The sequence below is a fragment of the Hemicordylus capensis genome, chromosome 3, assembly GCF_027244095.1.
Source record: "Hemicordylus capensis ecotype Gifberg chromosome 3, rHemCap1.1.pri, whole genome shotgun sequence".
Lineage (NCBI taxonomy): Eukaryota > Metazoa > Chordata > Lepidosauria > Squamata > Cordylidae > Hemicordylus > Hemicordylus capensis.
In genome coordinates this window covers 245,929,301-245,941,812 of record NC_069659.1, presented here as the reverse complement: position 1 = coordinate 245,941,812, position 12,512 = coordinate 245,929,301, and the positions used below count along the sequence as shown (strand labels likewise).

The window sequence follows — 12,512 nt, the reverse complement described above, 5'->3', positions numbered from 1 at the left end:
CCAGTTATTTTGGGCTTAAATGAGGGATCCAGTTTAAGGAACACTTTGTTGGGGGGGTGGAAATTGTATAAGCGGAGTCTGAACGTAGGACAGTGAGCTCACAGACTCTTTGTGAAATAGTAATGGCAATAAAAAAGGCAACTTTAAGTGACAGCAATTTGAGAGGGGTCGAAATTAAAGGTTCAAAAGGTACTCCGATGAGGGATGAGAGGACCAGATTCAGGCTCCAAAGCTCCATAGGGGCTCTTACAGGACTAAAAAAGGTTAACAACTCCTTTCAGGAACCGTTTCGAATCCAGGTGAAAGAACAGTGATCGGCCAATCCCAACCTAGATGCCTGGAAGAAGTGGCGGCAAGATGCACCTTCAGGGAGGTGTTGGAGAGGCCAAAATGCTTTAGAAAGGTTAAGTAGATGAGGACCTGGCAAACAGAAGCAGCAAAGGGGTCGAGACCCTTGGAGGCAGCATAGATGGAGAAACATGTCTACTTACAGTTGGAGTTTCTACGAGTGGATTCCTTTCTTTCATTTAAAAAGGATTGAGTCTATAAACTGAGCCTCCAAGCTGTCTGATTCAGGGATTGCAAGTCTGGATGAAGAATTTGATCTGAGTTTTGAGAAAGCAGGTCCTGTCACAGGGAGGGTGCCAGTGCTGGCCCTTGGAGAGATGAAGGAGGATAGGGAATCAGGGTTGCCTGGGCCACGATGGAGTGACTAGGACATACCGAGTCTCTGCCTGCAGGATTCTGGAGAGAAGGGGAAAGGGAGGAAAGAGATAAGAGACATCCCTTCTAAGGGAGTTGAAATGCACCTCCCATAGACTTCTTTCCTCTGGCTGCTTTTGAGCAATATAGGTGGCACTTCTTGTTGAGATCAGTGGTAAAGAGGTCTACTGTTGGGGTTCTCCAAAGATGAGATATCTGGAGGAAGATGAGTGTTCAGTTCCCACTCGTGAGGCAGGGAGTGGTTGAAGTCTCCGCTGAGGGTGTCTGCAAGTGCATTGTCCATGCCCTTGATGTGTAGGGCCAATAGGTGAATATGGTGACTCACACACATAGGGAGCAGGAAACATCCCCCCACCCCGCTTGGTGATTGATATAGGCGACGCCATGTTTCAGCTGGGGAAGAAATGATAAAAAGCCACCATAAGTTCCAGTAGGTTTATGCGGAGCTGACGTTGTGATGAGGTCCAGAGGCCTTGAGTGTGAAAGCCCAGGTAATGGGCTCTCCAGCTTCCACAGAGAAGCATCTGTGGTGATGGTGAGAGGGCACAGGCAGGTCGAGAGCTGTGCCAATGGAAAGAGAGGCTGGTTTCATCCACCAATGCAGAGACTTCAGGACTGGAGATGTTAGAGAGCACCACATATTTTGGCTGTTGATGTTCAGTTTCAACACTGACAGAAACCAGAGCTGAAACATTCTCATGTAAAGTCGGGCATATGGAACAGTGGTGGTGCAGGCAGCTATACAGCCCAGAAGTCTCTGTATTGCCTGAGCCCTTTGATGAGGATTGGTAAGGCAGGACAAGACCAGGGTTGTGATGGAGAGCCTCCTGTCCTCTGGAAGATAAGCCCTTCCTGTTACTAAGTCCAGAAAGGTGCTGATGAGATTTATCTGGCATTGTTGAGTCAGACTGGATTTGGCCCAGTTCACTTGGATGCCTAGATGAGCTAGAAGAATGAGTATGTAGTTCAGATGAGCTACCAAGAAGTCCTTGGTCTCTGATGTGAAAAGCCAGTCGTACGGATAGGAATAGACCGACACCCCTCAGGTTCTGAGGTGAGCTCAGAACCTCATTGCATTTGGTGAAAACCAAATGGTGCTCGTGCATTTAGTGAAAACCTGGGCGGTTGTCAAAAGACCAAAAGGGAAGTACCTTGAATTGAAAAGGGTTGTTGCGAGGAGAAACCTAAGTATGTAGTACACCACTCTGGGCTCCTTGGAGGAAGAGTGGGATATAATTACATTTTATATCCCACTCTTCCTCCAAGGAGCCCAGAGTGGTGTACTACATACTTAGGTTTCTCCTCGCAACAACCCTTTTCAATTCAAGGTACTTCCCTTTTGGTCTTTCAACAACCGCCCGGGTTTTCACTAAATGCACGAGCACCATTTGGTTTTCACCAAATGCAATGAATGAATTAATGCAATGAAATAAATTAATAAATAAAAATAAAAATAAAATAAAATAAAATAAAATAAAATAGCTTGAGAGTCCAGAGTAAAACAAAGGTACTTTCTAATAGCAGGGCAGATTTGACCTGAAATATGAATATGGAAATATGAATCTTTTCAGTCACATTTATCTCATGTGAGGAGTGGAAGGATGTGCTGTAAGGAAAGCATCCTGAACTTTGTCTTTATAAACTTGTTCAGGGATCTCAAGTCCATGATAAACCCGTTGGCCTCTATCTTTCCTGGGAACCTGGAAATACCTCCATTGGTCTTCTGGTGGTACAGGTTCTATGACACCTTTCTGGAGGAAAGAGAGAACATTTTCCTGGAGAGTAGGAATAAGGTGGGTGTATTTGATCCCCACAATAGCAGGGAGAATGGAGAATTCTATTGCATAATTGATGGGAATTATTCTTAACACTCATGTGTCCAATGTAATTAGACACTGAGTCCCCAAAAATGATGCCAGTTGGATGGAAGGGGTTAACCGATGAGGCACTTCCAGATGACAACCATGAAACCGACTGCTTGGTCAGGTCCTAGCCTTTCACCCTTTGGTGCTGTTTCTGACTAGGTTTGTACGAATGTTTAAGGTTGTACTTGAAAGGCCGCTTGTCGTCTTTTTAATTGGAAGACCGGAACTGAAATTGATGTAACATTGAGAATAAGGCTGCTGAGTCGGGACAGAGTTGAAGGTTCTTGCCTTGTAACAAGGCAGATTCATTTTCTCCAGTCTCGTTTGTGAGCTTACTGAAGAGACCTTCACCCTAATTGGCCTATATGGTGATTTGGACTGTATGGTGCAATTTTGATGGCCAAGCATGACGAGTATGACCTACTGCCCATGGCATCGAGCTTCCTGCCCTCCCTATCCGTGGAGGTTGAGTTAATCTTTCCAGACTTGCTGGTGATAGCACAATAGACAACTAAAGAGTTTGGGGGCGAATGCTTGAATAGAAATGTACAAGAGTCCTCCTGACTTCTATAAAGGCTTTCAAAATGTTTTGATGTAGATAGAGAAGCTGAAGGAGTGTCCCAAGCTACTTTAGCCAAATTGGCTATGACAGGCAAAATTGGGAGTGAGGTTGGTTGTGAGGACATGGAAGCAGACACAAAATCATATAGTGGGTCAGAGACATTTGGAACTGGTGTCTTGATTTCCAGACCCAGGGCCTTAGCCATGTCCAGAATGTAAAGCCTGTAAGACTTGGTTTCCTGGGATGGAAAGCTAGATGGAGCAGTGGCAACATTCTCATCTGGGGTGGTACTACAGGTAGATTTGATCAGTTGCTAAGGATTCTCCTTGAGATGAGGAGGGGGAACCATACTCGCCATGCAGAACAGATTTGTCAGGAGCTAGTTTAGAAGGATGAGAAGGAACCTGATCAGGTGGAAGATTAGAAGGCTGATCTCCGCCCCCCCCCCCCGGGTGGTAGGTGTATTGGGCTTCTTTAAAAAGGGAGGTCTTGGTAGTCCTGAGGTAGAGCCTGTGGGAGCTGGACTGACGGAAGCATCGCCTCGATCTCCTTCCTGGAGGAGTCCCTGGGTGGCAACATGATCCTTTGCCACCTTCCAGGTACATGGGCTGTCGATTTGCATAGTAGAGACATGTGGACATCATGTGAAGAGCTTGAAAGGCTGAAGGGGTCAACATCCTAGGCATTATTGGTACCAAAAGAGCAGTCTCGTCGTCATTGGCATCAAACCCATGGCTAAGAAAACCGTAAAAGGTCAAAGCTAAAGGGGTGCTCTCGCTGGAATCTAACATGTTGAGAAGACGTTGAGCATTACCAGGAACCAAGCCAGGATCCAGATCTGTCATTGCCATCAGCGTTGATGTCGAAAACAACTGGCGAAGTCAAAGAGTGGGGATGCACCTGCTGTGTCAGGGACATCAGAGAAGGAGATTGTAAAGAAGTCTTGGCAAGAGACAAGGACTTGTCACGGGGTCGAGATGGCAACACTGAGGTTGGTATCGATGGGGGTATCAACATCAAAGCAGAAAGAACATGGTGTCAAGAGGTCAAGGTCAACATTGATGTTGGTTGGATGCCAGAGGGAGACAGTGTTGAATGAGAGATAGTCACAGGCCCTCTGCGTCGAGACTTATCGCTCTTATACCGATGCTTCTTGGGAAGTGGCACACCCTTGGTGTCTTGCTCACAGTGTTGAGACTAGTGGCTTTTACGGTGCATGGCGGTTTCAGCACCTTAAATGGGGCATCGGAACTTGATTTCATGGTGCCTTGAGTTGAGGATTTAGACTGCACCTCCACAGTCCTTGACTTCGATGCTGTGCTCGATGTTGAAGGAACAGGCATCTCGGCAGGTGAACGAGGCATTGGAGTGCCAGGATGAAGTGCCTTGTCATATAATGCGGCCCGAAGGCATAGCACCCTATTTTTGCATGTTTGGTGAGAGAAAGTGGGCCATATTTTGCAGGCTGATGTATTATGCTCCTCTCCAAGGCAAAGGAGACACAGCTCATGGTCATCCGCTGAAGGGAGCTTAGCATTACAGCGGAGGGAATGCTTAAAAGTCTTTTTCTTATCCATGTGGAAAAAGGAGGATGAAAGACAAAAAGGTACTTAAATGCCGAAGTCAAGAGTCTGTTCCAAGTCAGGAAGCCGCCGAAGTCTCTCCGTCAGTCTGAGTTGTAGCCAAAATAATCCATTCTTTTTTCTGTTTTATTTTTTAAAACAATTTGCTAAAGAATAGTAAAGTCTGGTCTGAGTCAGCGGCGTATAACAAAGAAATGTTTCTTTCTTTTCCAGAGAAAAAAGTTGCAACTCACTGTCCAAGGTGCTGACACAATGGCGGTCAGAAAGGAACTGAGGAGAAAACGCTAGTTCGCCCAAACGAAGGAAGTGCACCACATGCAGGAGGTGGGGATTAGCACTTAGAGGAGCTAGTCAATTCTGCCCAAATGGTCCAGAGCAGGCGCAGAACCCACTCTTACGAGTGCAACAGATCACGATCCAGATACTGCACATGCTTAAAACATTTACAAAGCTGTGTGAAGCTATGGTGCTCTGCAGTACTGCACAACTGCTAAGACAAGACCTTCTCCAAGACAAATCAATGCACTGTGCAATGTTAATGCAATAACTAGCCTGGGACAGACTTCCTTTCTTTGAGCAACATCATTATACCATTTCCTTGTGCTAGCACAACAGCAATATACTACTACAACACTAATCAGGATACAGTCAGTTATCCTCTTCAGAGCTAATAAAAATAAAAACCATGTCTAACTTACTCTTATTGTGTCCACATCTCCTGCCTTTGCAGCTTCCAACAACTGCCGATCTGCTTCTGAATTGCCTAAAGGGACACCTTCTGTAAGAGAAAGAAAATTTAACTATTTCATGTGCATACAGCAAAGTACGCAATTAAAGAGTCATTAATCTTAATCCTTAAGATAAATACTAGTTCAGGCTTTCATATAATATGTAAAATTTAGCCACTCTAAGTCGATGGTTATATTTGCAATTTGATCGAGTGTTTCAAATTCACTAGCAATCTGAAATGCCAAAGAGTTAGACAGGTTTAAGTTTGCCAGTTTCAGCACACATAGCAGTTGTAGAACTATTATTAATGCATGATTTTATATGCCCTACAATTAACTGTTAGCATATAACCCAATATATTTGACTGAAATGCAAACCAACACATTTAAGCAATAATATTTCCCAAAATCAACGTCAATAAGCAATTTGGACATACAGAAATTGCCAGACAATGGCCACCATCTCGATTACTAAGTGTCATGATAGAACCAATCATAGCAACCATTACAACAATTGCACACACATGGCTAGATGCAACATTTTAGGATGAAAGGGAAAGACTAATACCCAAACTGGAAGGGGAGAGCAAAAGAAGGAGTATGATAATGCACACATCATCTTACTGATAGCATAAAAACCCAGAGTGACCAAATGGTATTTGGATCCAACCATCTGGACAAATTCTAAGAAAGCTGCCATCAAATTTGTGGGGAATGGTTTGGATGTACATCCATACAACTTTTCAAAGCAGTGGCATCCAAAGTCGGAATAGCCTTAATGATAGCTAATCTCTGGTAGGAGATAGCACCTGAGGAAGAAGAACTGACCATAATCTTAGTTCTGTTTTGGAAATTACCTCCAAACTTTCTTCAAGAGAATAATTTATGGACTTGAGGGATGCTTTAACATTCAGGGTTTCACTCCTTTGTTTGCACTGTCCTATACTTTCCCTAGTAAAGGTTAAAAATTATCCAAGTTAAAAACCTCTATGCCTGCTCCAACACTGTTATTGTTTAAATAGTGCTGATGCAGCCAGTCTAAGAGAAAAACGCAAAAAACTTGAAATAATTTTTTTATTACCTTGTAATAATTGTTGAACACTCTCATTTCCCATTTGAGAGGCTGTAAAGCCTTGCAGAGAAACAATTGTTGGATCACAGCCAGAGCTCAACAACAGCCTGCATGTTTGCAGATGACCACAGTGTGCTGCTCTATGCAGGGATGTCTGGCCAAGACTATCCAAAGCATTGACCTAAAGAGAGAACAGGATCTCAATGCAATGCCAAAAAAGGAAAGGAAAAGGAAAAAAAGGTAGACTTTGCTGAAGACACAATTTTTAACAGGTTGCTCACCCGTAACTTATGATCTGGAGGTGATCTGTAGTGAGTCATGAGAAAGACGTTACTGCGCCTCTGCAGGGACCTTCCAGATGGATTAATTAGCTCCTTCCTGGCACCCCTCCCTGCCATGCATGTGCTCAGTCCCTTCTTTACTCGGCAGTCAAGTGCCCTTTTGATTCATTTTCTTGCAGAGCACCTGATGATTGTTGAAGTGTCCAATCAACTGTCCATACAGGCAAGTCATCTGCCAGTCTTACTTGCTGCAGTGGGGAGGTATAAGTGGGTCTCATGACTGACAATAGATCACCTCAAGATAATAAGTAAGCAACCTGTTTATCTAGAAGTGATTTGTTATCATGTGAAATGGGTGACTAACCCCCCGCACCGCCATGGCGGAGGGTGCAGCCATTCCACCCACTATTTGAGAACAGTCGAATACCCCTCTTCCAAATTTGGCTTCAGCAGCCATACGTAGGTCTATCGCATAATGCTTTATGAAAGGCATATGTGTATTATGGACTACATAATGTGTAGTCCAAGTGGCAGGTGCACACAAGTCCTTAAAACGGAGTCCAGATAAGTGAGCAGCAGAAGTAGCATATGCTCTCACGGCGTGTGCTTTCACCACCTTTGGAGGTTGCTGGTTTTGTAACTTGTATGTTAAGAAAATCAGTTCAATCAACCAATGAGAGAGTCTGTCTTGACACTGGCATGCCCTTGTTCTTGCTTTTAAATAATACTGTAACAAATAGCGACTAGCGAATGGCAGATTTAAGCTCAACCTTTGTCTCAAAGACGTTCTCCACATCCTTGATGTGGATGGTAACCAGGAACAAATTTTGGGAAATGCACTAGTTCCAAAGTTGCGTGCTTAGCACACAGAGAGACCTCAAAACTGTGCCTCTCTGCCGATTGACATAGGCAATCGCCGTAGTATTGTCCATTTGAAGTTGTACTATGCAGTCTCTTATGAGGGGTGCAAAAGACTTTTAGAGCCAGAAATGCTGCCATCAGCTCTAGGAAGTTGATATGCATCTTCCACTGTTGTGCCGTCCACGAGCCCTGAGTCTGATGACTCCTGCAATGTGCCCCCCACCCCATCAAGGAGGTGTCCATTGTCACCCACCTTGTTGGAGTCAGAAGTTCGAAAGATATGCCTTGAAATAGATTCTCCCACACTTTCCACCATCGCAAGGACTTCAGTACAGGCAGGGGAATTTCCAGCAGCATCTGTTGTCGACATTTGGGCAGATGACTGCAGAAAGCAAAGCTGTAGTTGCCGCATACATAAGCGAGTATGGAGGACGGTCGCTTTGCAAGAGGCCACGAGGCTGAGCAACCTCTGAACCTGATCAGCCCGCTGTAGCAGTTGGTTTTCAAATGCCTACACCAGAGAACAAGTCTGAAGATATTGTTCCTCTGATAGGTATGCTTGCTTTGACGGCATGTCCAACACTACTCCAATGTAGTCTATTGATCTTGTTGGTTGCAGTTTCGACTTGGCGCAATTGACGTGGACTCCTAAGAAATCCAACAGTTCTAAGACACACTGGACTTGGGACTCCAATTCTGACCTATCTTGGTGCACCTGAAGCCATTCGTCCAGTTATGGGAACATGATGATACTTTGAGTACGCAGGTAAGTTACAATTGCTGCCCTACATTTGGGTAAACACCCTCGGTGCCACAGACAAACTGAAGGGCAAGACCCTGTACTGGAATACTGAGCTTCCTACAGCGAACCACAAGTACTTCCAGTGGTTGTGTTGAATCCTGACATAAAAATACACATTTTTGAGTAAGCTGCTCCTCTTTGGCGAGGAGTGGAAGAATTTATTGCAGTGTTGGCATACGGAACTTGCACCCATCTATGAACTGATTGAATTGGGATCTATGAATTGATCCCTTCAGCCGTTCCATCTACAGCACTGGCACTATCGCTCCCTTCTCCAATAAAGTTTGTATTTCTTCCCACAGTAGCAACAGCAATTGCAATAGAACTTACATTTATATACCGCTCTATAGCCAGAGCTCTCTAAGCTGTTTACAATGATTTAGCATATTGCCCCCAACATTCTGGGTACTCATTTTACCGACCTCGGAAGGATGGAAGGCTGAGTCAACCTTGAGCCCCTGGTCAGGATCGAACTTGCAACCTTCTGGTTACAGGGCGGCAGTTTTACCACTGCGCCACCAGGGGCTGAATCTTCATACCCTCGAAATCTGGCAAAGTTTCGAACTCGATTGCATAACCCTTATTGATAATTCTTAAGACCCACTGGTCTGATGTTATATGGTGCCATGCTGAAGCATGATTGGCTGATGACACAGGGTGGCAAAGGAGGTGGTATTACAGGTATGCCACTGATAGCCAGTACTTCAGTGATCAAAACCCCGGCAAGCGATGATGGCATGTGCGGTGGACAATCTTGGGAATCAAAGGGACTGCTTGGAGGCATCGTTTCCAGCACAGGGTCCTTGATTTTTGTTCTTCTGTCCAAAGCCCTTTTGTGGTACGGCTTGTATTGTTTCTTATCTTTACGGTCTTGAAACCGGACGCTAGAATATTGTCAATTGAAGCTCCAGTAGCAGGAAGAGCCTTGAATAGTCATCGTAGTAGACAAAAAGCTCTTTGCTGTAAACTTTGACTTCTTTAAAGTCTCCATTATAGAGTGTGTAAAGAGACCTTTGCCATCGAACGGCAGATTTTCAATGCAATCTCTCATGTCATTCTGCAGGGTCAAAGAACTTAACCAGGCATGATGCCTGAGAGAGACTGCAGTGGTCATTGCCCTAGATTCAGTTTCCACCAAGTGCTTAAATGTACTTAGCTGCTGTTTGGTAAATTCAGATGATTTGTTAGGCATCTCCTCATATTTAGACATAAATTCCTCTGGTTTCAGCGAGGAGAGCTCTTTCTGTAAGGAGTCCCACAGGCAATAACTGTAACAATGTTGTCGATGATGATAGACACATTAGAGGGCCAGTGGAGAGTAGAGAAGTCTTAGATGTCCAAGGGTTTGGTAACGAATTCATTGATGCCAACAAATCTCGACATTGAATCGACGTAGGCAAGGGAGTCCTCGTTCTTGATCGACATGGAGTCTTCGATTTATGCTTCTTTGGATGTGGCGAGTCAGTGTCAGCTCGATGCTGTTTATGTTTCTTATGTCCGGCATTGGAGCTTCTTGGCTTTTTGAAGACGATCTCTTCCAGGTGACATGCCATGGTTTTAGACTGTGCATGCACAGACCCTGACTCTGATATTGAAACCATCGACTGTCAACTTCGGTGCCGAACCCATAGATGTCTATCTCAATGCCGACTCCAGTCTCTGTGTCGGTAGATATAGCATGTCACCATACAAAGCCAATCTGAGGTGCAACAATAGATTTTTCAAAGTTTGTTTTGAAAATGATTTGCATATCCTACAAATGGCAGGAGCATGCTGTTCACCCAAACACAACAGGCACAGGTCACATTCATCAGTAGAAGATAATTTTGCTCTACATTGAGAGCAACTTTTGAAAGTAGTCTTTTTTCTCTCTGTTCCCTCCACTCTAACGGCAAAGCCTTAGAATTCCAAGCAACCAAGTCAGATGTCCAGAAACCAAAGAATAGTAAACTCACAGTCTGTAGGTCAAAAGACACAGTCAAATCCGATTGAATAAAGCTTTCTTTTCTAATCACTGAGGAGCAACAACCCGAAGGTTTCGACGCATCAGCGGTCAAAAAGGAACTGAATCAAAATGGCACCCAACTGCTGAGCAAAGAAAGGCACTGAGCATAGGCACGGCAGGGAGGAGTGCCAGAGAGAAGCTAATTAATCCATCCAGAAGGTCCCTCACAGGCACAGTAACCCATTTCTCATGACGACAATGGATCACTTCCAGATTATTAGTTTCCAAAATGTCTACTACTAGTAGTTATCTTCCAACTGCTAAATAACACATCAACTATCAACACACCACAGAATAGTTAAATGCTGCTAAGAATCTTCATCTCAGACTCTACAAAGATTCAAGAATATGGCAGAAGGAAAAATTAAAAAAAGGTGTATACATGAAAGCCACATTACAAACATTAATTCAAATATATAATTCTGACATGCTGACATAAAGCAATTCATACCTTTGCTTCATGTTTCACAGCTATTTCAAGAACATCATTATGACCTTTTTCTGATGCCACATGGAGAGGTGTCAGGAAGCTTCATAAAATAAAACAAATCATGATCATGATACAATTTCCATTTACTTTTTTAGGCAGATCATTGATAATTAGAATATACACGAGTTAACTCACTCTTTTGCCTTTTCATTGACATTGGCTCCTTTTCTTAGAAGCAGCTCGCATACTTGTTTTCTTTTTGGATATGTAGACGCAGCAGCACAGTGCTATTGAAATTAAGCCATTTGATTATTTGCTGATTATCTTGGAACAAAAACCGAACATCAAAATGCAGTAATATGTTGGCTTTCCTTACTGACAGGATATTTATCAGCGAAACTCATAACTTGAATACAGCTCAGTATTTCTAGAGAAAACTGAACACCATACCATTATTTGGAAATAATGCATACAAGAGATACTTGGCTTTATAAAAGAAACTGTTTTGGGAAACAGGATATCTGGACTATTTGCTCCCATATGACTCTGCCCATCCCCTGAGTTAGTTAGGAAAGCCTCTACTTCATATTCCTACTTCAGTCAGAATTTAAGCTCGGACATAACCTTCTTGGTAGTGGTACCTATGCTCAAGAATTTCCTCCCCCATCTTCCCTATCAGAAAGACTGTGAAGACCGCTTTGCTTCAGCAGGTCTTGAAAACTGAATCACTGCTACCCAAATGCATTGGGTTTTGGGGGGCTGCGGGGGTGAGGTTTAACTATTTTCTAGTATTACTGTTGGGTATTGTATTATGTTGTTCTAGAGCCATTTGGGGATTTGGAAGGTTGTCAGCTTTTCTTAATTTCAGAGAAAGACACACTTGATTTCAAGTGCAACTTTCCTGTTGACATATGCATCATTTTTAAAACTTTGCCTCCCATACATGTCTTTACAAACTACTCTGCCAAAAGCTATGTTCTATAAGAAAGCTCAGTTTTGAAAAAAGCACTACTGTAACAGAATAACAGCTTATATTTATAATCTATAATGTTTTGATCTCCCCTAATAATTCTATTATCTACTGTAACCTTAAGCTTGTGCCCCCACTGCCCCCGTTTTGATATTTTGACTCCTACTCTGTGGCTTGAAGCCTATGACCCAGAAGTATGACATATGATAGCAGTAACTATTAAAACAATGTATCCCCCTGTGCTCCCATCTGACACCCCACAAAAGACGAGTGTACACAGGAACTTCAGGCAGTGAGGACTGGCAGGAGAGATCATCAGCCCAGTGGCAATTCTGTTGAATAATACCTGACAAGCATTACTACCATGAGGGACTCCAACAGAGGCAACAGACAGAGGATCGGTGGCTGAAAACCACACTGGAAGGGAACTGTAAGATAGACAGGTTGCTTACCTGTAACTGATGATCTGGTAGAGATCCGTCGATATCCATAAGAATGGGGTTCTGCGCCTGCGCAGGATCCCCGCGGTATCCATGCCTGAGCTTGTCGAAGCGCCCAAGCCACGCCCCCACGCTGCTGCGTGCTATATAAGGCGCGGCTGAGGCGCGTAGCCCCTCAGTTTTTGGACGA

The 12,512-nt window shown here is 43.9% G+C and overlaps 1 protein-coding gene across 4 annotated transcripts in view; it reads right to left on the bottom strand.

Annotated features, from left to right (window-relative positions):
- The window catches only part of TNKS2 (tankyrase 2), an 85,097-nt gene that overhangs the window by 48,983 nt on the left and 23,602 nt on the right, over positions 1-12,512 (bottom strand). For all 4 annotated transcript variants that reach the window (XM_053307630.1, XM_053307629.1, XM_053307628.1 and 1 more), the window contains exons 10-13: positions 11,108-11,199; positions 10,934-11,012; positions 6,543-6,714; positions 5,432-5,511 (exon numbers count right to left, since the gene is read on the bottom strand). In XM_053307630.1, coding sequence (XP_053163605.1) covers positions 5,432-5,511; positions 6,543-6,714; positions 10,934-11,012; positions 11,108-11,199 — 423 coding nt within the window. The remainder of the gene's footprint in view (positions 1-5,431; positions 5,512-6,542; positions 6,715-10,933; positions 11,013-11,107; positions 11,200-12,512) is intronic.